At 44.1% G+C, this 26,547-nt stretch overlaps 4 protein-coding genes across 6 annotated transcripts; 2 read left to right on the forward strand and 2 right to left on the reverse strand.

Annotated features, from left to right (window-relative positions):
* Positions 1-76: 76 nt before the first annotated feature.
* LOC139565383 (RUN domain-containing protein 3A-like) lies at positions 77-15,151 on the reverse strand. The gene is made up of 11 exons (XM_071385677.1): positions 14,687-15,151; positions 5,217-5,332; positions 4,772-4,905; positions 4,551-4,636; positions 4,358-4,447; positions 4,188-4,268; positions 3,902-4,067; positions 2,372-2,529; positions 2,113-2,232; positions 1,600-1,691; positions 77-1,292 (listed from the first exon to the last, which is right to left on the reverse strand). The coding sequence occupies exons 1-11, from the start codon at positions 14,791-14,793 to the stop codon at positions 1,150-1,152; spliced, it is 1,293 nt and encodes a 430-aa protein (XP_071241778.1). The 5' UTR covers positions 14,794-15,151; the 3' UTR covers positions 77-1,149.
* LOC139565387 (autotransporter adhesin UpaG-like) lies at positions 5,814-13,031 on the forward strand. Its single transcript, XM_071385684.1, has 2 exons — positions 5,814-8,495; positions 10,987-13,031. The coding sequence occupies exon 1, from the start codon at positions 8,041-8,043 to the stop codon at positions 8,287-8,289; it is 249 nt and encodes an 82-aa protein (XP_071241785.1). The 5' UTR covers positions 5,814-8,040; the 3' UTR covers positions 8,290-8,495; positions 10,987-13,031.
* A 70-nt stretch (positions 15,152-15,221) lies between the features above and the next one.
* On the forward strand, positions 15,222-18,151 carry LOC139565386 (E3 ubiquitin-protein ligase RNF113A-like). The gene is made up of 10 exons (XM_071385683.1): positions 15,222-15,424; positions 15,716-15,795; positions 15,882-15,980; positions 16,135-16,242; positions 16,399-16,508; positions 16,618-16,724; positions 16,856-16,945; positions 17,058-17,151; positions 17,252-17,358; positions 17,975-18,151. Exons 1-10 carry the CDS (start codon positions 15,322-15,324, stop codon positions 18,040-18,042), a joined length of 966 nt encoding a protein of 321 aa, XP_071241784.1. The 5' UTR covers positions 15,222-15,321; the 3' UTR covers positions 18,043-18,151.
* Positions 18,152-18,196: 45 nt separating this feature from the next.
* On the reverse strand, positions 18,197-26,537 carry LOC139565384 (STE20-related kinase adapter protein alpha-like). Of its 3 annotated transcripts, XM_071385678.1 has the most exons (13): positions 26,415-26,536; positions 26,081-26,161; positions 25,879-25,936; positions 24,763-24,791; positions 21,181-21,283; positions 20,957-21,078; positions 20,577-20,685; positions 20,256-20,379; positions 20,011-20,182; positions 19,805-19,909; positions 19,440-19,690; positions 19,307-19,349; positions 18,197-19,184 (listed from the first exon to the last, which is right to left on the reverse strand). In XM_071385678.1, the coding sequence occupies exons 2-13, from the start codon at positions 26,090-26,092 to the stop codon at positions 19,029-19,031; spliced, it is 1,284 nt and encodes a 427-aa protein (XP_071241779.1). In that variant the 5' UTR covers positions 26,093-26,161; positions 26,415-26,536; the 3' UTR covers positions 18,197-19,028. The 3 variants fall into 3 exon arrangements, with proteins under 3 accessions (XP_071241779.1, XP_071241781.1, XP_071241780.1); XM_071385680.1 differs by lacking the exon at positions 19,307-19,349 and having other exon boundaries at positions 26,415-26,537; XM_071385679.1 differs by lacking the exon at positions 24,763-24,791 and having other exon boundaries at positions 26,415-26,518.
* Positions 26,538-26,547: the final 10 nt, after the last annotated feature.

Consider the following 26,547-nt stretch of genomic DNA (forward strand, 5'->3'; position numbering starts at 1 on the left):
GGAGTAGTTGAGGGTAAACATACTTTAATAATGTTTACGCACCTTGCAGAGAAAAAAAATACTCACTGAAAAGGGATTGACATAACAAAAATAAGGCCGTTTATTGCAACTAATAGCATAAGTCATTGAACAAAAATAACCAAATATGCATGTGTAAAAATAACAGAACACTTGATTTATAAAATCAGATTCATCAACAAAATATAAAAAGCAAAGTGACAACAAAACTGTTGATAGACAGACATAACCAATTGCTGCACACATGAACACATACTGAAACAGTAATGTCTGACTACTCAAGCAGGTCAATGATTTGGAGAGTCAGGCCATCCAAAACCCAGTATAATGGAGGAACAATGCAAATATCATTCAGCCACATGCATCAAATACACATCTAGCCACTATGTTAGCAACACTCAACCTGCATCCACTCACAAACACCTAAGAATAGCTGATGTTTTTGTTAGAATTCAGTTCAGCCTTCTCCTCCAAGTGTTCTGACTTAATCGCAAGTGCGTCATTCCAGTTTGTCTGTCATTTTGACAGGCAGGCAAGCGGATAGTATAGGCTGAGGCAGGGCTGGGACAGACTGACACACAGACAGTACAATGACCAGATGTGTCAGGTGTAGAGCAAGAGTTGGATAAGGAGATCTAGAGGAGAGGAGAATTTAAATGGATAAATAAATATATGCTTTTGGATAGTTTTGTAGCTTTGAATTGCGCTCGTTAGATGTGTCCAAAAGGCATTAAATACAGGCCAACATTTTGACATAGGAATTCACACACACAACAGTGAAAGAGCAGGATGGACAGTGTGAGGATATGAGAGAGGGTGTGGGTGAGGGGCACAGAAGAACTAGGATCCTTTTAGTTTCATTATAACTTTAATTTAATCCACACAAAAATCCAGAAATATTGAAGAGCTTTTCCCCCTCTAATCTTTGCAGACATGAAGCTGTGGGTTGAGTAGAGTTGGTTGGAGAAGGGTTTGGTTGGAAAGGGTTTTGTTGGTAACTGTGTTAATAATGACAGTAGGTAGGTAGATGTTCATGATCTATTGAGTGTCTCCAGGTTGAGGCAGGCGGGTGGGGTTGGTTGGTTGTTGGCTTTGCGCTGGGCAGACAGAGCTCTGTTGGCATGGCGCCCCCTAGCTGGGGGAGAGTGCAGGGCTGGGTTCCATGCTGATGTTGACCAGACACTCACTGGACTTGAGGCTGGACATGGACTTACAGCTGGGGAGAGAGGCCAGAGAGCCACAGAGACCCAGCATAGAAGGGGTGTAGTCTTTTCCTACAGAGGAGAGAATAGACAAAACACAATAAAACTCTGTCCCTAAAGCACACTTTGGCTATCAGCATACCTTAAACACCCACACAAAATACACCATAGACATTGTTCAAACATGCCTTTGTATGTGTGTGTTTGTGAGGACATGTGGATGCATTCTTCTAAGTGGGTTTCTGTTTCTGTGTGGTTTTGTGTTGGTGCATGCATGACAGTGGGTGACTCGGTTCACATATTTCTGCAGCATCAGTATGCATTGCTGTGCGTCTACAAATGTGTTTGTATAATGTACATTTATCTGTTGAGCACCAACCTGTATCTCCGTTCTGTTGCCCATCTGTCTTCTGGGAATCAGAGTTCAGACTGATGTCAGCTGAGAGCTGCTCCAAACTGTGGAAGCTTCTCCTGAAGGGATGAGTGACATCATGAAATACTGTTACAATAACATCTGTGTAGAAGTCGCTTCGACATTTCCTGCTTGCTAAAATTATAATAGTTTGCCTAATTTTAGTTTATGTGACAAAACAAGTAAGTATAGTGTAAAGAATCATTGTACCATCTAAACCGCTGTGAAATATATTTTCCATAACCAAAACCAGCTGTTTGAAGATGCTGTACAAACCCGAAAGTTTGCGTAGAAGCGTAGAAATACCACACATAGAACAGATATACACTTCTTATACTTATTTTCAATGAGAATGACATGTCTATATCACACATTTCTATGTGAATTTGGTTAGGTCGCCCAAAAAGTTACATATTGCAGCTTTAAAATGTACAGTATCACAAAATCACACACATGCACACACTCATACAGTAGATATACCTGCGGAAGAGCTTGACGTCCCCCTGGTTGTTGTAGCCTCGTATGGAGGGCCACTGGTTGACCAGAGGGATGGACAGATCCTTAGTCAGGTGGGAGGAATCACGGGGGATGAGGGCAGTGCTGGAAGGAACACGCTTGTGATTAACTCTTAACATCATCTGATATGTTATGTACTGCATTTGTGTGTGTCTGTTTATGATGTTTGTATGTGTCTCCGTCAATGTATACTAGTGTGTGTGCATTTGTATACTGCTCTCACAGTTGTGCCTGCAGCTCCAGTACGATGGACTCCAGCTCCTTCTTCTCCTGCAGGCTCTGGACTCTGAGCTCCTCCAGCCTGGCACTCAGCTTCTTGTTCTCAGTCTCCACGTTCTTCAGCTGAGACTCCCGCAAACGCACCAGCTCCTCCAGGTAGCCCTGCAGCACAGACACAGGCACAGACAGATGCAGACACACAGTTAGACTGTGTTCTGCATACCCCAAAAGTACATAAAGTTATTACTCTATATACAGTGCCTTCGGAAAGTATTCAGACCCCTTGACTTTTTCCACATTATGTTATGTTACAGCCTTATTCTAAAATGGTTAAAATCAAATAAATTCCTCATCAATCTACACACAATACACCATAATGACACATTTTAGAAGATTTTGGCAATCTTAAAAACTGAAATTCCTTATTTACATAAATATTCAGACCCTTTACTATGAAACTCGAAATTGAGCTCAGATGCATTCTGTTTCCATTGATCATCCTTGAGATGTTTCTACAACTTGATTGGTTTCCACCTGTCGTAAATTCAATTGATTGGACTTGATTTGGAAAGGCTCACACGTGTCTACATAAGGTCCCACAGTTGACAGTGCAGAGCAAAAACCAAGCCATGAGGTCAAAGGGAATTGTCCGTAGAGCTCAGAGACAGGACTGTGCCGCGGCACAGATCTGGGGAAGGGTACCAAAAAATGTCTGCAGCATTAAAGTCCCCCAAAAACACAGTGGCTTCCATCATTCTTAAATGGAAGAAGTTTAGAATCACCAAGACTCTTCCCTGAGCTGCCCGCCCGGCCAAACTGAGCAATCGAGGGAGAAGGGCCTTGGTTATGGAGGTGAACAAGAACACGATGGTCACTCTGACAGAGCTCTAGAGTTCCTCTGAAGATAGGAGAACCTTCCAGAAGGACAACCATCTCTGCAGCACTTTACCAATCAGGCCTTTATGGTTGAGTGGCCAGATGGAAGCCTCTCCTCAGTAAAAGGCACATGAAAGTCCACTTGGAATTTGCCAAAAGTCACCTAAAGACTCTCAGACCATGAAAAACAAGATTATCTGGTCTGATGAAACCAAGATTGAACTATTTGGCCTGAATGCCAAGCGTTATGTCTGGAGGAAACCTGGCACCATCCCTACGGTGAAGCATGGTGGTTGCAGCATCCTGTTGTGGGTATGTTTTTCAAAGGCAGGGACAGGGAGACTGGTCAGGATTGAGGGAAAGATGAACAGAGCAAAGTACAGAGAGATCCTTGATGAAAACCTGCTACAGAGCACTCAGAACCTCAGACTGGGGTGAAGGTTCACCTTCCAACAGGACAACAACCCTAAGCACACAGCTGCCAAGACAATGCAGGAGTGGCTTCTGGGACAAGTCTTGAAATGTCCTTGAGTGTCCCAGCCAGAGCCTGGACTTGAACCCGATGGAACATCTCTGGAGAGACCTGAAAAGCTGGAAGAGATTCTATGCCCCATGTCTTCGGGAATGTACGGTTATCAGGAGGACAAAAGGTCACCACCTTCTGGGCGTACACGATCTTAAACCTCTGCTCCATCTTGCGACACTTGTTCCTCCAGCTCTCCTCATCGGTGACCAGGGGGATGTAGGGGTGTTCTGGGACACTTTCGTCACTGGCACTGCTGTCCACACTGCACCGGTCATCCTCATCACTCAGGTAGTCATAGCTGTAAGCAGGGGACATATAGCAGGGGAGTTACACACTGCTTATAGTCATTTGTATGGCTATGACTAAGTTACTGACTAGTATGACATATATTCACGAAGTGGGCATGTGGTTGTCTCACCTCTGAGTGAACTTCAGGTAAGGTGTGAAGTCAATCACTGCAGGGGACTTGCCATCCAGCGCCTCCCCCTTCAAGCAAAAACTGGACAGAGAAAGAATTGTGAACTTTAAGATAACAATGTAACAAATAACAATGCTATGATTCTGCAGGCCTGAGTAATGCTGCCTCACCTGAAGTCTATGGCACTGAGGCCAATGAGCATGCCTGTCAGAACAGTGGCCTCCTCTCTCAGTATGATGGCTCCGTCATCATAGAACCTCCTGCAGTGCAAAGCCTTATGATTAGTTATGTTTTGCATGTTGTTTCTAAGGTAGCTTGGTAGTTAATAGGCTAGATGGGATACTATTTTGTGGTATATCTGACCTGGTTGTCCGTGTGTCCCTCAGGGCTGTGGCCACATACTCAGACAGACGCTTCTCCATCAGCGCCACACGGATCCATGCCCGACCCTGCAGGAAACAATGGAAGGAGAGAAAGAGAGAGAAAGAGGTGGGTCAGTGGGAACGAGAGCGTGAGTGCCAGCTAAGGGATTTTTTACTTTGAAGCTCTGGTGACACACACACAGAGATGATCCCCGTCCTTGCCTTGGCTCGTGAGGTGCTGATGTTCTCAATGTTTTCGATGCTGGCGATGCAGTTGTTCTGCACCTTGCTGCACGCCAGCCGGATGTAGTCCCAGAAACTTCGCTGGCCATCTGAGATGAACCAGCTTCCTGGACCTGGTACAAAGATAAAACACTGACAATGACGCCCATCTCCTACAACAGCCCACACAGTGTTCATGTCGCTCAACGCACCACAGCAGATTGGCTTTGCATCCAGCACTTTAGCTCAGTCAAAACAGATGGGCATGCCATGAGCTCATGTAAAAATCATTACATTTGCCTATTATATGTGTGACATTATACATATTATGTAAATAGGTAAATAGTAACATTTGAAACTAGGGTAAGCCTTGAGGCTTCCGTATCCTGAATTAGAAGACCGAGAGACTGATGGACACTTCCATGTCCTGTACCTGCCATGTTACCTTTAAAGCGGTGGCTGAGGATGTGTTCCAAGATTGCAGCGAAGTTGACAAACTCCTCGGACGAGTCATCGATGGGCTCGGCTGTGTACTTTTCCAGGAGTGTCTTCACCGAGAATCTAAAAGAGAGGAGAAGAGATAGACAGAGGAATGAGAAACAAACAAGATAACTACGTACGTATTTGCGAAACTATTATATATGCAATAAAAATGCAAGTAGCAAAGAGGTACAGTATGTTGAAAGTAAAGAAATCATGTAAAAAACAACAGTAGAAGCAGACAGGCAGAGACAAATGTACTACTGTACTTGACTTGTGCTAAACAATAGCTGAGAGGAGTTCTTTGGGCGCAATGCCATCGAATGCATCTGAGGTCACCCCCAATTGTCTTGTGTGCAACACAATGTCCCCCTTCAGATGCTCCGCAAAGTGTCCGTGACAACAACACAATTAACCCCCTTGTCTCAACCAATGGCAGATGACACGGTTGTCGGCGTGGCAGCCTTTGTTCAGTATGGGCTCCCAGGTCCTGTCCGTCCCTTGGTCTGATCCCTGTAAGGAACCAGCCGGCATCAGAGTATGACCAAATACGACCCCCCCCCCACCCTCTCTATACACGGTGGTCCGATCTATTTAGGACAGCTGTAGCCACTGATTTAGTTTGGTTGATGACCTCAAGATTTCACTGCACATCCCACTGAGAGCTAAGCGCTAAAGGCTATGCTGTGCCTGCTGAGTGTAAGCTAAGAGAGAGTCCAGGCACAGACTAGGGCTGACTGCCTCTTGTTCCATGGGAAACACTAGCATCACCGAGGGCAAGACTGCCCTGGCAGTGGGAAAAACTTCCATAGCCAGGGGCAAGACCACGGTCGCGATGGGCAACACCTCCGTCTCCAGAGGAGTGACCACCACCTCCATGGGGGACTCTACCATCAGTAGGGAGAAGACCACAGTAGCTCTTGGCCGAGCTAGTTTCACCAGGGGAACCACCACCACCTCCTTCCGGAAGGCTCTGATGCCAAAGCGCAGGACCACCTAGAATAAATGGACAGGAGCTCAGACGCCAGGGCCAAGACTCCCAAATCAACCAGGACATCACAAAAAGACTTGACTGAAGAGGAGGAGTGGAAAGTCACCTTCCTGTCCAGCAAGACTAGCTTCACTAAGGGCAGGATCTTGATTCTGAAGACTAAGTACGCCATCTCCTGGGGCAAGTCCTCTGTCTCTTGGAGCAGAACCACCGTTACCCTGGGAAAGATCACTGTGACCATGGGAAAGACCTCCGTGACACGAGACCAGACCACCAGCTCTCTGACCACTCTCACCTTCACCCACGGAGAGAAGTCTGTGTCTGTGGTCAAATCCAGCCTCACTAGGGGCAGACAAACTACACGGAACATCTACTGGGATTTCCACCTGTGATTATTGTATACGGTTACACTCAAAACAGAGGGACTTTTATCTGCTCAGTTTCAGCAGGTCAGTAGTAGCTTAAATCATGTCCATTTGTAATCAATTATTCCATGTGTCTGATCAATGTGCAGCATTCTGCAGCTCGAGTGTCAATGAAGCATTCATGTTTTCAAAGAAAAAAAACTTAGCATGTCTTTCAAAATGAATCCCACATGATGAGAGTATTGTTAGGATGTGTTACGGATCTAACAGGCTTGAAATCAGATATTCAGATGTGTGACAGAGGAGATGAGGTTGGTGGTGTGTTGGCAGGAAGGGAGGCAGGAGGACACAGCTGTGTGTGGTGTATGTGGAGACACTGGACAGAGCATGTGTCATCATCAGTGTGCTGTTCAACAGAGAACCTCAACGGTAATTCCCTGAAGCAAAAATACAGTTTAAATGTCCCCATGTGTTATAAAACAACAATTGGATGCTGATTAAATTGGTCTGTTTCAAGGTTGAACGCATTACAATAACTATGCTATGTTCAGATTATAAGGACAGTCTTAAACTAGGAAATGCGTCTGTCATAACTGATTGATGTAACCTGATGCTTATAAAATAACTGCTTCAACACTGCTTGGCTTGATTGTGTTTGTTTGCAAATTTGACTTATTATATAACATACAAGTAGTAGGAAACATATGTACTGTCCTGAAGTGGAATAATTAATTATTTTCATACTAAAGGACAAGGACAAATACAATATAAGATTATCTGATCGTCTCTAAATGGAATAAACAATTTTACGGACACAGACACTTGGAAAAATCCTAAGAGCCACACCCATATTGGAGACTGAAGCCAAGAGGCACATTGTACATTTGAGAAGAGAGGTCATAGGCTATTGATGGAAAACATGAACTTACATCAACATCCTTGCCTATATAATAATGTCTTACATTATATGTTTCATGATGCACATGTTCCATACAGCTTCACACAGAACCAAGGATTTACAATCAGGGGATATAGGCAACAATGCCACAGGATCAAGTGATGTCACCACATATTGTCCTCTGGGCAACAATGTCTCCTTCAGCCTCGTCGTGGTGGTGATGGGACAATCGTTCCACTGTACCAAGCCCTCAGATAGGCTACAGCCACCTACGGCTGCCTCTGTCCATTCACAGGGACACATGGGTGGTATGTGGCCTTCCAGAGCCCACGTCTATAAGCTCAACGAAGGCATTATGTGACACGGGGGTAGCACTATCCACGCTTAGCATTCTGGTCTACTCTGGACTCTCGTTACTGTTAATATCACACCCAAGCTTTACTGAGCGGGGTGTGCTGCATGAGCGTGCAATGTGTCGCGCCGAGTGAACCCCAAAATCCACCACCTCAGCAGGGTCAGGAATTCAACCTTCTCAATGGGCAACAGCAGCATCACCGAGGGGAAGACGGCCCTCTCCCTGGGAAACACCACTATCAAGAGGGGCAAGACCAAGCTCACTGTGGGCAACTCGTCTATCACCAGGGGCAAGAAGACCACTTCTCTGGGCGCCTCCACCATCGCCAGTGCCAAGACCAAGCTCACTATGGGCAATGCCTCCTTCAGCAGGGGCACCACCACCACCTCGTTTCGAAAAGCCTTTTTCGCCAAACGCAAGACCCTCTAGATGAGAGGGGACATCATTGGGTGGAGGGACTGGTGGCTAACTCAACAAAACGTAAAGACAACATACAACAACACCATCACAGGGGACATAAGGACATCACCGCAACATCTACACAGGCTATATCTAAACTGACTTCTAAACACTGGATTATTTTGCTTTGGACCATTTTACTTGTTCGATCAAACAGGATTTTATCAAGGAAACAGGTCAGTGGTTTTAGAATTCTTAGATGTGTTCTACTCTACCCATGATTCCAGGTGAGTCTTTGAGTTGTGTTGTGCAGAAGTCAATGTCTGTTGTACATGTTATTGTTGGACACCCTATTCAGTTGCCTAGAACAAAACTTTGAGAACATTTGGCCTGCTACATTGTTGCAATATTCTATGACAATTAGGCACTTTAGGTATTTCTGCAGTCCTGATATGTCAAGGAAATCCGTAGTTAGCAAGATGGTCATCTCTGATTATCAGTAAAATCAGTTTATGTGATTACAACATCTAATACTGTGGTTGAATGATTAGAAATTGATAATGTCTCTCGATGTGAAGGGGAGTTAGAGCGGTCAGAACTGGTATGCCTTAAATGCTAATGGATTGAGTGCCACAGTACGATACACTTGGTACGATTTGTCACTGAAAAACAACTGCCTGGCCTTAAAACAAACATCTTTTGTGCCCCCTCTCACTCCTCTTGGATCTCAGCCAAACCCACTCTCAGCTCTCTTCAAACGTCCTCTTGTTCTTTTTGCTACCTTTCCTACTGTAGTTCCATTCAGTTGTGCTTAATTTACAATACAATTTAGGATCAGGGTTCTCTAATTTGTCCAAAATAATCTCAGAAGATTAGGATAGACAGCTCTCAATCACAATTGTATCTCTTCCCCACTTTGTCTGACTAACTCTCTCCCTCATCGTATAATAGTATATATATACACTAATGTTAAGTGTTTGGTCCTGCTGGTAACCTTCACATTGCAATGCCAATGAACCTTGCTTATGTTTAGTAAGGCAGAGGTCATTTGTGCAATAATATGCTAGAAATATGTGAAAACAAGAGGATAATTAGGCTGAAAAGAACACCAATATTACGATCATCATTTGTTATTTTAGGATGGCAGGCTCCGGGTGCTGCTTTAATGTGCACAATGAACAATGGGACAGTAACTTCTGAGTGGATGAGAAGGGTTTTTATGAGGAAAAAAGTAGAGCAGTGGAACCCTGAGGCTGAGAGAGAGAGAGAGAGAGAGAGGCTGAGAGAGAGAGAGAGAGAGAGGCTGAGAGAGAGAGAGAGAGGCTGAGAGAGAGAGAGAGGCTGAGAGAGAGAGAGAGAGAGAGAGAGAGAGAGAGAGAGGCTGAGAGAGAGAGAGAGAGAGAGAGAGAGAGAGGCTGAGAGAGAGAGGCTGAGAGAGAGAGGCTGAGAGAGAGAGAGAGAGAGAGAGAGAGAGAGAGAGAGAGAGAGAGAGGCTGAGAGAGAGAGAGAGAGAGAGGCTGAGAGAGAGAGAGAGAGAGAGGCTGAGAGAGAGAGAGAGAGAGAGAGAGAGAGAGAGAGAGGCTGAGAGAGAGAGAGAGAGAGGCTGAGAGAGAGAGAGAGAGAGAGGCTGAGAGAGAGAGAGAGAGAGAGGCTGAGAGAGAGAGAGAGAGAGAGAGAGAGAGAGAGAGAGAGAGAGAGAGAGAGAGAGAGAGAGAGGCTGAGAGAGAGAGAGAGAGAGGCTGAGAGAGAGAGGCTGAGAGAGAGAGAGAGAGAGGCTGAGAGAGAGAGAGAGAGAGAGAGAGGCTGAGAGAGAGAGAGAGAGAGGCTGAGAGAGAAAAGAGAGAGAGAGAAGAGAGAGAGGCTGAGAGAGAAAAGAGAGAGAGAGAGAGAGAGAGGCTGAGAGAGAAAAGAGAGAGAGAGAGAGAGAGAGGCTGAGAGAGAGAGAGAGAGGCTGAGAGAGAGAGGCTGAGAGAGAGAGGCTGAGAGAGAGAGGCTGAGAGAGAGAGAGAGAGAGAGAGGCTGAGAGAGAGAGAGAGAGAGAGAGAGGCTGAGAGAGAGAGAGAGAGAGAGAGAGAGGCTGAGAGAGAGAGGCTGAGAGAGAGAGGCTGAGAGAGAGAGGCTGAGAGAGAGAGAGAGAGAGAGAGGCTGAGAGAGAGAGAGAGAGAGGCTGAGAGAGAAAAGAGAGAGAGAGGCTGAGAGAGGCTGAGAGAGAAAAGAGAGAGAGAGAGAGAGAGAGGCTGAGAGAGAAAAGAGAGAGAGAGAGAGAGAGAGGCTGAGAGAGAGAGAGAGAGGCTGAAAGAGAGAGAGAGAGGCTGAGAGAGAGAGAGAGAGAGAGAGAGAGAGAGAGAGAGAGAGAGAGAGAGAGAGAGAGAGAGAGAGGGGTGAAGAGTGGGACCATTTGTGGTGCTTTGCCATTGTTTAACACAAGAAAGGACACACTCAGAGTGAAGAACCATACTGTACAGTCCCTCACAGAACCCACATTCAAGTTTCAAAGTACTTTACAATCGTTGTGCAGCTGGTTCCACTTTATATGTCCTCCTCAGGACATTGCAACAGAGACAGTAATGGCACATTCTCCCCAGCCACACCCAAAACAATTGAAGGCTTCAACATTCAAAAGATGACTTGCTCTTCCTTCTCATCCACTTTTATTTACAGGGAGCAAGGGTGCAATAGGGTAGGACCTCCAAATCTTTAACCATCTTATTTATGTTGTTTTCCTAGGTTCAACGTGTTGGCACCAACAGTGTTCATCCAGTCATGGACCTCGTCGTGAGAGCTCTTAGGCCAGAATATGCAACAAAGTAATATATCAACTGGCCTGTAACAAGATTCCCTAGTGATAGCTGTTTCTCCTGGTTTGGCCTCTTTTCAATAAGGTAAAATAGCAGCTATTGGTACAGTCCGTTTCTCTCAGATGAACCAAGTACAGATGACGCTCTGGTCCCGCCATGTTTTACAAAAAATATGTAGCCCATAGCAACAGCTATACTGTTATGTAAGACTTTTCTTTTATTCTTGACATTTTATTATTATTCTGGCCGTGGTAAATACTTATAAATGAAAGCCAGCTTAAGGCATGAGTGGTATGTCCTTCAAAAGCAATTTTTTTCTCAGGACTTGAAAAGTTCATGGTGCCAAGTTCCAACTGAGATTTCTTCAGTCATTTTCAAACACACATCAAAATAGTACATGAATACATGAGACTTTTCCACTTGGAGACTACCAGCTGGACCATACTGTATATCTATGACCTCTGCTGACTTAACTATTGACCTAAGACCTTTGACCCAGGGAAGCAACAATAGTTCCCTGTGATGTTGAGAGTATTTCCAGATTTCCGTCACTGTACTGTCTATTGCTGTGCATGGAAATCTCTGTCATCAAAATAAGTTCAGTCGATGAAACATGATGTAATGGGGAGGTCACTTTGACACATCAGATCACTGCATTTTAGAAGTCACTATATCTTGGCTTTGGTGTCGAAAACAGGGCCAACCCATGAGATGTGCCATCACAGAGTAGGCCTACTAGTATTACTGAGCCCTACTATATCAGTATAGCACTAAAACATCCATGTTAATGACTTGGAGGAAGAGCTTTGAATGGGAGTGTGATGCCAGCCTGGCAAAATCGATTATGATCCCTGATGACAAATTGACATGGGGATGAAGCACTGGGTCCAGCATTTCACCAAGGGTCAATGACACAGTAAACGGATTCAAATTCAGTAATCAAGAACAACTCTGTATGATAATAGAACATTCACAAATAGGCCTCAAGACAAGGATTTACTTAAAAAACTGAAAAGTAGGAAATCCAAACATGTTAATCTATGTGTGTCGATGTCTGGTAAATGTGTATGTTGTGATAGTGGAGGAAATGTTTTGTATTCAAATTGAATATATACATGTGCATTAGTGTTAGAAGAAGGATCATGCTTTGGCTGGTGTGCTAACTGAACACTAATTTGGGCTTCATTGGGAGGGATGGCTAATGATCTGAAGATAACTGTGTCCATATCAGTCAAACCTTTTTCATGACTCCCTCCATTACTCTGGAGCACAGATCCACCCTCTATTCTTTGCCCCAAGGCTGCCCTGCTCTGCCCTGCTGGTAGCCCTGCCTACACAATGAGACACACACAACATCAGCCTGACTCTATGCATAGCCAGAGGTCCTGAGGTCACAAACATTCACAACCTTTGTCAACTTGAACACCACCTGGGACAAGGGCTGTCATTGGCTGACACATGGAAGTGGTACACGTCTGTCTGGCAGGAAAAGAGGCCTCTATGACTTACAGCCCATCTTAGACTGCACAATACAAAAGGTAGACTTGACATCGACACAGATGCTTTCAGATATTAAAAGCCTGGGGAATACATGTATTACCCTTGCATTAAACTTAATTCATAGCTATCCTTGAAAAGTAATTCATGTCTTTCCCAGTGGAGAAAACTGTATGATTAGCATTACTGATGAAAAACTGTTGTGAACATTTTTTGTTTTGTTTTGTGTCCTGTGCCTGTGTCTTTAAATGTCTTGGATTAAATGTTCTTGGCACGGTCAGTGTCTGAAAAATGACCGAACTGCAACAAATGTCTCTTTGTTCTCTCGCTAATCCTTCTTGGAGTCTGAAGTCTGTGTCTTTGAAAACATTCTTTATTTTTGGTCATGATCTATGTCTGTTCTATTACACTATGTTCCACTAAATGCAGACAGAACCCTTGACAGAGAGGTGCTGTAATAAAAAGTGCTTGATCGTGTTCCTGGAGTTTTCATTTGTCTCTTTATTCTTCTATCCAAGCAGCAAACAAACACTAAACTCAACATGTCATATCATGAGGATGTGGCCAATGTCGATGTCATGGGATTGGAAGGATGGGAAGATATCCATGATTAGTAACAATGTCATGAACCATATAAGCCTACCAACACTACACATAGAATGCATAACTAATTTTCTGCTAATTTCTTTGTCTAGAAAGTATTTAGTGAGAGCACCAGGAGCTTGAGTGATGTCACTCCCGCTGGTCCTCTGTAAAACAATGCCTCCCTCAGGAGATAAAATGTTGTGTCCCTGACAGCAAGACAATGGGTCTCCTGGCCGTTCAGTGACAGCACACACTGGACACATATATGACTCGTCTGATAGGTTCACGTCTCATCATGTGGGTGCCCAGAGATAATATATTCACATTGCTAACATACAAGCTACAAGCCACAGACCCACACGTTTCTGAGGCAACAATCCAGTTGCTGTTCCTACTGGAGCTCCTTATATGCAGACAGGGATATAAACCATGATGACTCAGACGGACATGAGGAAGCTTACAGTATAGATGCATCAGGACACAGAGATAAGACACATTGGGTATTTTGTATAAACACATTTGCACTCTTGAAATAATTGTGAAGATATATATATAAAATTAAATATAGTATTATATTAATTTACATGAAATGTTTATCATCATATAGTATTCACATGAATGATGCCTTTACAAATAGGAATATTCTAGGATGGAGCACTGATGATACATTAGCCTACATTGGGCAAAACATAACTTCTCCTTCACCAAGTTATCAAATAGCATTCCCATGACAACCAGACACAGGGGTATGACTGCTATGCAATTATATTATCAGCAGTATCAGCTGTAGGTATCAGTTACTCTGGTATAGATGAGCTGGCAAAAATGTTGTAGGCCTATACGTTTTTCTGAGAGCTCTCAGGCCACCGGGTGAAATTCCTCTGGGTGTTTTTAGTGCATAATGAACACAGCACAGCAGCATTCAATGACCATAATAAACATCCGATTTCACTGTGATGTCATTATCTTGGAGCAGCATTTCTATAAGCGGTAAATAATGTCCTCGTTCCAAGAAGGTTGTCGTCATTGCTACATCACCGACCTGGGGAATTCTGGTGGACCAATGCCCTCTCAAACATAGGCCTCACACACCCCATTTAATCCACGTTCCTTTCAAATAGGCCGACATAGCGGCGGAGACAGCGGGGTGTCCACCAAGGTGAAACCGCATATGTGGCTGTTTATTTATAAGGTGATCTGATTCTCTCTCACCGTTATTTACCAAGATAAAAAAAAAAACATTAAACGTTGATCCATTTAAATTTCCCCAAGTAGCCTAATGTATAGGCTACCACAGTGCCCATAGCTGTGAAATATGTTGCCTTTTGTTTTTCTTTTCGTTTTCTTATGAGAATATATGATTGGGAACAAACAACACAGGACACAGAGCTGGCACTAACACTTAACTATTGCAGCCGCAAATTATTCGAACGCTTAATACATTGTAGCCTAAGCCATTACACATTTATTTCCATGCATGCATTAACTAATATGTGTGGTTAACATGACGTGCCAACCACACGAAACCTCTGCTCCCTTGTGTTTACCTGCATACGGTGATGAGATTTTTTCGCTCCACGCCGACGCTCCGAGAAGATGCCTTTTTCGATGTCAAACCCATAGCCATTGCTTTTCGGACACAGCCAGATTCCATTCAGCGGCGGTACGGAGCCTTCCGGTAGCCCAGCACCACCAAGACCCCTCCCTCCGCAGGCCTATGCCATATATTCCGGTGTACTCAGTTCTTCGCGAGAAGCTGATGCTTAATTAGTGGGCTCTACGTTGACGCACAACGATGGAGTTGTGCAGGGTGAATAGACAGAGTATAATTAAAATACCCTCTGCACATATGTTGATTTAGCCTACATAAAATATCCCATCATTTAATGATCCTACATTTTATCATAATGTGCTTTGCGGTTTTATAACACTATAGAAAATGATGACTGACTATATAGGATATTATTTAGTTGCGCCACAACATATCTACAAATAATATGTAATAAAACAATTAGAAATTGGCATGAAATAAATGTAAATGTAGTCTACTTAATTGTATATGTTGTGCTGTAGATAATTGGCCACAAGGTAGAATACTGTGCCAAATGATTGTGTGACTCCTCTACGCTAGAGGTCGCTCTAAAATCGTTACGTCACCAATTTTTTGTAAACAGAATGAAAGATGGCGGAGTCAGGGGAACCCAAGGCAACCTGTACTTTTCTATTTAAAAAATCTACCAAAAAATGCAACGCTCGGAAGAGAAAAGCCAGTGACAGCGACAAAGGTGAGCTACAGTGTTTGAGTTCAGCTCAGTGTTGTTTCAAAAGCTAACCAAAAGACTGCATTGTGCATGAAAACAATGGCTATTAGTAATAGTCCTCGAGCTAGGTATAGTAGCTAACTAACGTTTGACGTTTATTTAGTAAGGCGTTAAGATTGGGCTAATTAAAAACAAAACTACTGCCAACTATAAAACACCCAAGCCATGTAAATGATTGTTCAAGTGGCTAAGTACTGTAAACACGGAAATGTCCCACTCACATGCTGATGCTTGCCTCATTGCCTCCATTGTCAGATGGCAACAGTGACGAAGACAAGAATGCCGTCGTCAGAAAAGAAAAAAAGACAGGTTCAGCAAACCCTATGATTCAAAGGGTAACGTCGCATGACTGACTACAAACGAATCAGTCTTTATACGAAACATTTTTTATAGTGTGAAATCATTCTTCTCTTCTCCCCAGACAAAAAAAGTAGAGAGAGAGGAGGTGTCATCTGCTGAAAGTGACGAGGAGAAAGAAAGAAAAAAAGTCACTGTGGCTTACAAGTCCACACGGTCAGCGGTGAGTTATTTTGAAAAAGACCTCTCCTCTACCCATTAATCTATTAATTAATTAATCTATTAACAATGTTTTGTATTTATATCCTACCTACCCCTTTATTGCTCAGCCCCGTATAAAGCTATCAATCTCGTTGTCCTCCCTTCGCTGTGTATAGAAACCAGAGGGGCCAGATGACATGGGAGCAACTGCAATCTATGAGCTGGACACAGCAAAGGACAATGATGCTCAGGCCATCTTTGAGAGGAGTCAGAAGATCCAGGAGGCAAGACATCTGTCTCTTGTTGGAGGAACTTTGTTTCCTTAGTGTATCTACATCTTAGTATTGTATCATTTGCATTCTTCCCCCAGTTTTGTTAGAAATTGGGACAGCGTTGGTCCGCGAATGCTTAATAAGGGTCTCTGTCCTCTCCCTCACCAGGAGCTGACCGGTAAAGAGGATGATAAGATCTACAGAGGAATGAACAACTACAAAAAGCACATCAAGCCCAAAGACTCCACCATGGGAAATGCATCCTCTGGCATGGTCAGGTGTGGATGCATGTTATGTGACAGAGTAAAGTTTAAATGTCTTGGGGAAAGTTTTAATTGTTTTTGCTATGTATTTGCATCATCACTGTTTTCTCTTTTCTTTTGTCAGGAAGGGCCCAATCCGGGCCCCAGAGCACCTGAGGGCCACAGTGAGGTGGGACTACCAGCCAGACATCTGTAAAGACTACAAAGAGACTGGCTTCTGTGGCTTTGGAGGTGAGTGGGACTTTGCTGGAAGGTTGCCTCCCCCAATGTCGAGCTTTGCACAGGTCCTCCTTTTCCAACTTGAGTTAATCATCTGTGGAGTCTCTGAAAGTCTCCTTTGTGTGTTTCTTTTCCCCTCTTAGACAGCTGCAAGTTCCTCCATGACCGCTCAGACTACAAACATGGCTGGCAGATTGAGAGGGAGCTGGACGAGGGGCGCTATGGGGCCAACGGTGGGTTCACAACAGGGGAGAAACACAGGGCTGTGTAGATTTAAGATTCATCAGATTAGAGAGTTGATGTGTGTGTGATACAGCTGTTCAGTAATGTGTGGTCTGTATGTAGATGATGAGAACTACGAGGTGAGCAGTGACGAGGAGGACATGCCCTTCAAATGCTTCATATGCCGAGAGTCCTTTAAGAACCCCGTCATCACCAAGTAAGCCATTGCTCCTTAAGAACTCCTTCACCATTAATTGTGTGTAGAGAAACGGCCAAACTTCCAGCTAATCAAACCACTCATGTCTCGTCTCCCGCAGGTGTCGGCACTACTTCTGTGAGACCTGTGCTCTTCAGCACTACCGCAAGTCCCAGCGCTGCTATGTGTGTAACGTCCAGACCAACGGCGTCTTCAACCCAGCTAAAGGTGAGGATAATGCATCTCAATTACCATGGTCAGCGTAGTGGTATGGCATGTACATTAGGTAATGGCCTTGGATGGTCCACCAGAGTATCACTTTGAGCTAAGAAAACAAAACTAAAGCTACAGTAGTTTGTTGTTGACCATGGAGCTTATGTTGCCTGACTCCTCAAGCTGAATTTCTCCTCTGCTCTATCATTTGCTACATACTTCAGTCTGCGACCGCAATCATTGAAGTCGTTTGTGGTGACGCTAAAATGAGTGGTGTTGTACAAAACAAGGTCATCAGCAATTAGATAATCTCTAACCAATCAGAGTACCAATGACACATTTTCTAAATGTTGCTTTACCCATGTGTGTTCTGGCCCAACCATAGGTTTCTGGGACCAATCAGACGGTCTAGATTGTATTTCCATTCTACAAATCTTAGGGGAGGTACTCATGTCCAATGGCGTGGCATTTGGCCAGAGCAAGGAGTTTTGGTAGACAGGCAAGAGCTTATGCACATCGGGTAAAAGACTAGTCTATAGTGAGTCAAATAGAAAAAGCTCACTGCTCGAATATTCAGGGCCGTGGCGTTATTGAGCTCCAGGCAGTAGCCCTAAGTGTTTTCTCTCTACAGAGCTGGCAGCCAAGATCGCCAAACACCAAGCCATGCTAGACCAGCCACCCTCTGATGAAGAAGATTAGCAACCTACTGTAAATACAGTACCTGTCCAATTTCAGTGTCTGTCTCCTTCCACTGTGTTGTTTCATTGTGTCAATGTCAAGCCTTCCGGAATAAAACTTGATTTTTAAATTGTTATTGACTGATTACTTACAATACAATGACAGTGAGAGCCCCGAGGTGAAAGGTATTTATTATCAAGTAAAATAGTTGACTTTCCCTTCGTGAAACCCAGACAAACTATCTGAAACAAGCACCATTGTAACATTCACTTTTTTGCAGGACATAAATGGCCAATAACAGGAAGCTTAATCAAATACATGGACCTCAGTTGGCACAGTCTAGTGTTAACTTGCTTTGCCATCTTCAGTTGAGGGTTTCAGTTAGAAACAGATTTTTCTTCCCTCTCCTGTAAAACTGATGGTTCAGTATGAGAGCCTCTTCTCAGCTGTGAGGAAATGCAAACACTGTCTGGTTCGTGATAGCCTTGGACAAACTTCTGGAATCTTCCATCTGTTGTGCTGGCTAGATGGCTGATTGGATCAACCCTTGGTAATGCGGTCAGCTCCTGGTCTTTGTAATGTCAACAGATGGCTCTAGATAGGGTCAAGTACAACTCATCAAATAAGAGGTAGTCTCCCTGCTTTACCTTTAATGGAACATCTCCATTGGCAAGTGAAAGAGCTGACTGGACATACTCCCCCATACGGTTCTTCGATGGGTCCAGAGCTTTAGTAGAATCTGGAGAGATGTGTGCGTGAGAGGAATTGGGTGTCAGTCAGTGCAAGGGTCTGTCTGCTCATGCATCTTTTAGACTAGAGCGATAGCAAGGAGGTGAGATGGCAGCTGGCTTTTAAACCCAGTCAAAGGGAGGAGAAACGGCTTAGTTTGAATTATTTACATGGGCCATTTAATAAGAACAAAGCGTAAATCCAGTCCGGAGTCTTCTCAGAGCGTCTCCTGTTAACCTCTTGGTTACTACACACACCTCCTTCCTGTTCCTCTGTGGTCAGAAGTCCCAGTCATCCACATCCATGTGGCTGAGGCCAGACTCCAGGCTGGCCAGTCCAGAGGCAGCATCCTGAGGCTGGGTACTCTCAAAGCCCGTGATGGGCGTTACGGGCCGGAACAGCTCAGGCAGAGCCTCCGATGGCCGACGCTTGATCTAGGGAATGGAAAGAAATCTCATTGGGATTCTAATAATCAACTGTGTGACTGAATGAAGCCATTATATGACTTAAATGTTGTACATTGATGTTGAGGGGGGAGGAACTAGATCCTACTGACCTGTTTGAAGAAGGAATGACCAATGAGAGCACTGGCTGAGGGTCTGAGGGAGGGGGGGGATAAACAATTAAATGAGCTAAAATTCATAAGACAATCAATGTGAGGACCAGCAGCCTAGCTTGGCATGGTTCACCTCTTCTCTGGATCCCTCTGTAGACACAGCTCCACAAAAGCATGGAAGTGGGGAGAGAAGGTACGACTGTAGGGGTGGCTCCCCGAGGAGGAGGGCTCTCCGTTAGAGTGGTGGGCCCCACCGGTGCTGGGGCCCTCACAGATCCCAGAGTCAGCCCCAGAGCGGGAGGGCTTCATGGTCAGCTCCTCTGGGGGGATGGTGGTGGTGTCCAACAGACAGGGGACTGTCCCGTTCAGCTTCTCCAGCAACATCTAGAGGACAGAGGGGAGGAAGAGGAATGGAGAGAGATACCAGTCCAGTGAGGGGCAGAATATAGATCTTTCAGAATAAAGATAGGGTGAGGGGTTGATCAGGCCACTAGTCACCTGTGTGGCTGGCATGTCTTTGAAGGGCACATGTCCATTGGCTAGCTCACAGGCTGTGATGCCAAGACTGTAGATGTCTGACCGGAAGTCGTATCCCTGCAGATTCTGACATGCGCACACACCAGGGTTGACCGATAGAAACAAATTAAGGTATTATAGTTTAAAAGCAAGGTATTGTATGTTAGCCAGGTGTGGTATGGAGTTACCTGCTGCAGCACCTCTGGGCTGAGCCAGGGCAGCACCTTGATGCTGTACTGGGGGAAGTCATGGACCACTCTGGCCCGCTGGCCGTGACGGATCAGACTGATGATGCTCCTCAGACCAGACATACACACCTGACCGTCTACCGAGATCAACACGTGGCTGGCCTTCACGCTCCTAAACACACACAATTAGACGCCATGTCACAATCCTGCATGAAAAGTCCTGGGCCTGTGTACTTTGTACTTACCGGTGTACATAGCCCATGTGGTGGATGTAGTCCAGGGCTTTGAGCATGCCCAGTAGGATGTAGGCGATGGCCAGCTCATTCATCCCATCAGTGAAGTGGCTGCTGATCAGGTCTCTGGCCGACCCTAGGACATGTTAGACACTACATTAGTCAGTGAGAGAGCAGAGGACTGTGAATAGTAGGATTAGGTGGAGACAAATTACCTTAGTGTGGGAATGGTAACTAGAGTCCTCCGGTCTACATTTAGCTTTTGACTACATTTGACTAGGACCAGAGTGTTGTAGTGTTACAGTCAGTGCTCTCCTGTCTGTGAATCCTCACCATAGGCCATGAAGGGAGAGATGACCCACAGCTCATTCTCTGCTATGAAGATGCTCCTGTAGGGCAGGATGCTGGAGTGGTGGAACAGCTTAGATACATGGAGCTCAGCCTGAGAGAGAGACAGATTCGACTGGGTTAGGTTTAATGGACAGAGAGGGAGATTACATTGAGGTATGTAATAGATACAAATTAGACAGACAGATGGGAGGTTGGATAACATAACAGCTGATGTCATAAAGCAAGGGATGAATGCATTCAGAGGGGAGGAGTGAAAGAGGGATATAAAGACAAGGATGATTTGACTGATGTCTGTCTGCCTGGCAAAGGGAAATGTGACAGATGGATGGTAGAATAATAGATGGATGGTGACAGGTCCAGACCTGCAGGTAGTTGACCATTTCATTGGTGCAGGACTCCAAGTCAATCCGACGGATTGATACATGTTCCCCTGTGGGTCTGTATCTGGCAAGGTTGACGGTCATCAAGTCCTCCAGGCCTCGACCTAGCACAGCAAAACACACACACACACCAAATTAGAAACAGGTACACAAACAATGTATTCAACAGCAAAGTCACTGGGGTTGGAAGCCTGAGACTGACTGACCTATGATGGTCAGGAGCTCATAGGCGCTGCTGTCAGGGAGGAAGCTTCCCATGGTGTCCCGCCGTGGGACTGAGGTCAGGCTCTCGTGGCTGTCTTCATGGGCCTGGGGGGAGGGGCAGCAGTGAAGGAGTTAGCATTTGAAATGCTAGCATATATTGGCCCTTAGTGTTGGGCTTTACTTGTGGCATTGTGAGAGTGGCCTGCAAAGGCTTGGTCAGACGTGATGGTTGATGCTAAATCATATACAGGCAGACTACAGAACGGAGTGTGTACGAGCAGTACTTGTGGAACCTGAGTGGAGAAGATCTAACTTCAGGTTTGAATTCTGTTGGTGGCAAATTATAAGCAAGAAGCTACATAATTTATGAATCATGCCTTCTCTAAACCTCATCACACCATAGTGCTTGAAATATTAACGCTCATGGTAAGATACCCAAAAATAATAATATGAGTGTGTTCAGAGAGGAAGAGGCGAAGCAAGAGGTTGCACTCTCGCCAACATGTGTCCAAAATGAGCCCAATGTGTTTCTATGGGCTTATTTTGGACTTAAGCTTGTTTCCCGCCTTCCTGCCTTAGGAAAAATGACTCCCATTGTTGGGCGGAGACGTGAGCATCTCATATATCATCTCAAAAGATGGAAATATGGATCCAATAAGTCTTAAAAGATGCTCAGAAAACTATTTTCACTGTCAAAATGTTTGACTGGAAAACAATGTATGCCGGGCTATATGCTATATATATATATTTTTTTTTACAAGGAGCATGTGCTAAATGTAGGAGCACATAGAAATGTAGGGGCACAATGAAAAATATGAGGTATTAATGACAAGAATTTGCAACAATTACAAAATATTTTCCCCCCCCAAGGGGCACTGGTGCTCCCAAATTACAATTCCAGGTAACAGTAAAATATTTCGGTGCATATGCAACCAAAATGGTACCACTGTAGAGCCCTGGTATGGGGTGTTGGCCTAAACGTACAGTTGAAGTTGGAAGTTTACATACACTTAGGTTGCAGTCATTAAAACTCGTTTTTCAACCACTCCACTAATTTCTTGTTAACAAACTATAATTTTGGCAAGTCGGTTAGGACATCTACTTTGTGCATGACAAGTCATTTTTCCAACAATTGTTTACAGACAGATTATTTCACTGTATCACAATTCCAGTGGGTCAGAAGTTTACATACACCAAGTTGACTGTGCCTTTAAACAGCTTGGAAAATTCCAGAAAATTATGTCATGGCTTTAGAAGCTTCTAATGGGCTAATTGACATCATTTGAGTCAATTGGAGGTGTATCTGTGGATGTATTTCAAGGCCTACCTTCAAACTCAGTGCCTCTTTGCTTGACATCATGGGAAAATCAAAAGAAATCAGCCAAGACCTCAAAAAAATAATTGTAGACCTCCACAAGTCTGGTTCATCCTTGGGAGCAATTTCCAAACGCATGAAGGTACCACGTTCATCTGTACAAACAATAGTACGCAAGTATAAACACCATGGGACCACGCAACCTCCATACCGCTCAGGAAGGAGACGCGTTCTGTCTCCTAGAGATGAACATACTTTGTTGCGAAAAGTGCAAATCAATCCCAGAACAACAGCAAATGACCTTGTGAAGATGCTGGAGGAAACAGGTACAAAAGTATCTATATCCACAGTAAAACGAGCCCTATATCGACATAACCTGAAATGCCACTCAGCAAGGAAGAAGCCAGTGCTCCAAAACCACCATAAAAAATCCAGACTACGGTTTGCATCTGCACATGGGGATAAAGATCATACTTTTTGGAGAAATGTCCTCTGGTCTGATGAAACAAAAATATAACTGTTTGGCCATAATGAACATCGTTATGTTTGAAGGAAAAATGGGGAGGCTTGCAAGCCAAAGAACACCATCCCAACTGTGAAGCACGGGGTTGGCAGCATCATGTTGTGGGGGTGCTTTGCTGCAGGAGGGACTGGTGCACTTCACAAAATAGATGGCATCATGATGAAGTAAAATTGTGTGGATATATTGAAGACATCAGTCAGGAAGTTAAAGCTTGGTTGCAAAGGGGTCTTCCAAATGGACAATGACCCCAAGCATACTGCCAAAGTTGTGGCAAAATGGCTTAAGGACAACAAAGTCAAGGTATTGGAGTGGCCATCACAAAGCCCTGACCTCATCCTATTGAACATTTGTGGGCAGAACTGAAAAAGCGTGTGCGAGCAAGGAGGCCTTCAAACCTGACTCAGTTACACCAGTTCTGTCAGGAGGAATGGGCCAAAATTCACCCAACTTATTGTGTGAAGCTTGTGGAAGGCTACCCAAAACGTTTGACCCAAGCTAAACAATTTAAAGGCAATGCTACCAAATACTAACTGAATGCATGTAAACTTCTGACCCACTGGGAATGTGAAGAAAGAAATAAAAGCTGAAATAAATCATGATCTCTACTATTATTCTGACATTTCACATTCTTAAAATAAAGTGGTGATCCTAACTGACCTAAGACAGGGAATTGTTACTAGGATTAAATGTCAGGAATTGTGAAAAACTGAGTTTAAATGTATTTGGCTGTATGCAAAGGTGTATGCAAACTTCCGACTTCAACTGTATTAGGTTTTTAATAACATTTTTTTAAATGCAGTAACAGCATAATAACCATTTCTCTACCAATTTCCAGCCAGCATTGCGAGGTAGATGCCCATCACGTTAAATCACTCAGACGGGGTTGCCAAAAATGGAACACATGGAACTCGATCCATTCCATTCAACTCCACCATTGGTGGATCCAGAGATTTCCACAACAGTGACACATTAGACATGAACAAATAACCAGTTGCTCATACCCTCCCACCACCCACCTACATGCCCTCTGCTTTCTAGTAAGGGAGAAGTACAGTGAACACAGGCAATAGACAAAGTGTCCACACTTAAACTACTTCACAAACATGAAACAGGCTTGGTCAAAATTAGTGAGGACTTTCAGTGAAGAACAACAGAAACCATAAATCAAATAGTAACACCATGTTAAGACCACACCGAAGTTCCTAAGGGCCCATTAAGGCCGGCTTTACAGGGAGATTATCTGTCAGCTGAGACCAAAAAGCCGTTTTCCGTGACAGCCGTAAAAGACAAGTGCAGGTCAATTAAGCCTGGTAATTATGGATGACCCATCATTTCCCACTCTAAAAGACACAAACTGAGGTCAACTTTATGAATCAAGAAGGACTGTTTTGATCTCTGGAGCAACCAATGGAGCCATCAAGTAACAAGTAGTATTAATGAGGTGATCCATCTGTCCACTTATACTGATCACATCTTTTTTTCATCAGACTTGACAACATCAGTTGCTCTCTCCAACCCAACCATGTCTCATCAAGAGGACATCACTACTGTAAGCTCCCCCAATAGGAAACCCTGGTGGGTGAAGTAGGATGGGCCTCAAAATACAAAGCACATACAGCACAGCATTGTGAATCAGATGCCCATGCACAAAAGCACAAAGGGCTTGTGAATTCATTCACGTTGGCTCCACCCTCACACACAGGCAGATGGAACGATCGAGAGCCGTGACTGGAGTACCGCACTTACTTTCCTGTGAGAGCTTCCCTGAGCTTGCTCTGTGGTAGAGAAACCACATCAATGACAAACAAACACACACACAAGAGAAGGATCTGTGTTTAGAGCAGCTCAGGAACCATTAGGTACACTGTAAGTGTAAAGTATAGCATGTGGTGTTTGTTGCAGGAGTCGGATCAATGCTGCTAGCTGGCTCCCATAACAAGGAGGATTCAGTTTAGGCTAATTAGATACCTCTGATGCATCTGTTAAATCAGTGAGGAATCTGAGGATTCAGTCTAGCGGGATTGAGTGATTATGCATTGCCATGGGAACAGGAAGCAGCAGAAACCAAACTTGAAATCAAGCGTATGACCGAACACAGAACAATTATGCAATGTAAGCTGAGCGCACAGAAATATGAAGATAATGCAAAGCTTGATAGTGAAGCCACCCCTCCCCAGCTATTCAGTTCCTCTCTATGTAAACCGATTCTTCAACCACTGATAAATTGACAGTGCTTTCCTGTCCTCATGTTAGTGTCTAATAAGACCCACATACTGTAGAAACATCTCTTTGAACATGCCTCATCTCCACCACACTTGTTACCGTTAAAATATGATTTCCTTAATAAATATTTGACCTAGGTATCATGTCAACTTCGTATATACTACAAAGACTGACGGCGCAACAGAATATTAATCTGACATGCAGTATTCTGAGGCTGCACATTTACTGCATTGATCAAGTCTGCCAGACAAGGAGACATCACACTGGAACAAACTCTCTTCATGGCACACATGTAAGGTACAGTGAGACATTTGACACCTGCAGAACATTGAAGCAAGCAGTAGCTCTTATGTGTCCTGAATCTATGTGGGAGACAGAGGTATCAAGCCACATATTGCCAAAGAACCAATGCTGATTGGATTCCAGTAGGTTTAAATTGTATTATGCCAATTGTTTGTTAGAGTGTGTTGCTTTTTAAAAACTGTGCAATGCAATATTTTGTTTTGAAAGCAAAGCTGCACTTAGGATATAGCTAGCAGGTTCTGTATGAGGGTTGGGCAACCTCATAGCTGATGATAGGTCTTGTGTGTAAGCAGCAGTTGATTGGGGAAGCCTTTTTAGGATAACCTTTGACCTTACCTCCAAAAAACTCTAAATCCCTCAGGCTCTCCACACTCAATTTCTCTGAGACCCAAAGCTGGGATTGAGAGAGGGAGAAAGAAAGTGCAGATACCACAGGTCAATCACTTATCCAATAACTGATCATTACTGTGACACTGTAAGGATTCAACATAAGTATTTGATATATTTTCTAGACGGAGCGCTAACTGAGTTCACTCACCAGAAAAGACATGGATCTGTCGATTGTGGCAGCTAGAACCGCTGAAACCCCATCCAGAAAAAAATCCCTCCAAAAGAAATACTAACACAGTAACAGAGGAAAGGAAACAGGTTAACGTTATGTAGCTAACTATAACCTGCCTATAGAATAATTTAAGTTGTAACGTTAATGTGAAAACCATTTCACAAATAGTATAATAGATAGGCCCAAAAACATTTTATTAGAAGGACTACTAGCTAACGTTAGCGTGGCTAGCTTACGCTATCTTTTTCATTACATTAAACAACACAGATCAGCTAGGTTGCTATATAAACGCCGATAGCTAGTAACCTACCTGTATGTTAACTTGAAGAATTAGCTAGCTAGTAGCTGTTGGAGCGAGTTTGTTAGCTACCATTTTCAACAAACAACTATTATCGAAAAGGGGCGGTAACTAATGTCACATGTTTGCGTTGATTGGTTCGTTG

Source organism: Salvelinus alpinus, chromosome 36 (genome assembly GCF_045679555.1).
Source record: "Salvelinus alpinus chromosome 36, SLU_Salpinus.1, whole genome shotgun sequence".
NCBI lineage: Eukaryota > Metazoa > Chordata > Actinopteri > Salmoniformes > Salmonidae > Salvelinus > Salvelinus alpinus.

What these genes read in the sequence shown, in the direction of transcription:
- LOC139565383 (XM_071385677.1), bottom strand. Translation starts at nt 14,793, where the DNA reads ATGGAATCTGGCTGTGTCCGAAAAGCAATGGCTATGGGTTTGACATCG. An exon ending in AGGGACACACGGACAACCAG is followed by an intron (nt 4,448 to 4,550) that starts GTCAGATATACC and finishes TTTGCACTGCAG; the next exon opens with GAGGTTCTATGATGACGGAG. An exon ending in TACCTGAAGTTCACTCAGAG is followed by an intron (nt 4,068 to 4,187) that starts GTGAGACAACCA and finishes CCCTGCTTACAG; the next exon opens with CTATGACTACCTGAGTGATG.
- LOC139565384 (XM_071385678.1), bottom strand. An exon ending in AAATGGTCAACTACCTGCAG is followed by an intron (nt 20,686 to 20,956) that starts GTCTGGACCTGT and finishes TCTCTCTCTCAG; the next exon opens with GCTGAGCTCCATGTATCTAA. An exon ending in CAGAGGGATCCAGAGAAGAG is followed by an intron (nt 19,350 to 19,439) that starts GTGAACCATGCC and finishes CCCCTCCCTCAG; the next exon opens with ACCCTCAGCCAGTGCTCTCA.
- LOC139565386 (XM_071385683.1), top strand. Translation starts at nt 15,322, where the DNA reads ATGGCGGAGTCAGGGGAACCCAAGGCAACCTGTACTTTTCTATTTAAA. An exon ending in AGCCAGTGACAGCGACAAAG is followed by an intron (nt 15,425 to 15,715) that starts GTGAGCTACAGT and finishes CTCCATTGTCAG; the next exon opens with ATGGCAACAGTGACGAAGAC. An exon ending in TGGCTTCTGTGGCTTTGGAG is followed by an intron (nt 16,725 to 16,855) that starts GTGAGTGGGACT and finishes TTCCCCTCTTAG; the next exon opens with ACAGCTGCAAGTTCCTCCAT.
- LOC139565387 (XM_071385684.1), top strand. Translation starts at nt 8,041, where the DNA reads ATGGGCAACAGCAGCATCACCGAGGGGAAGACGGCCCTCTCCCTGGGA.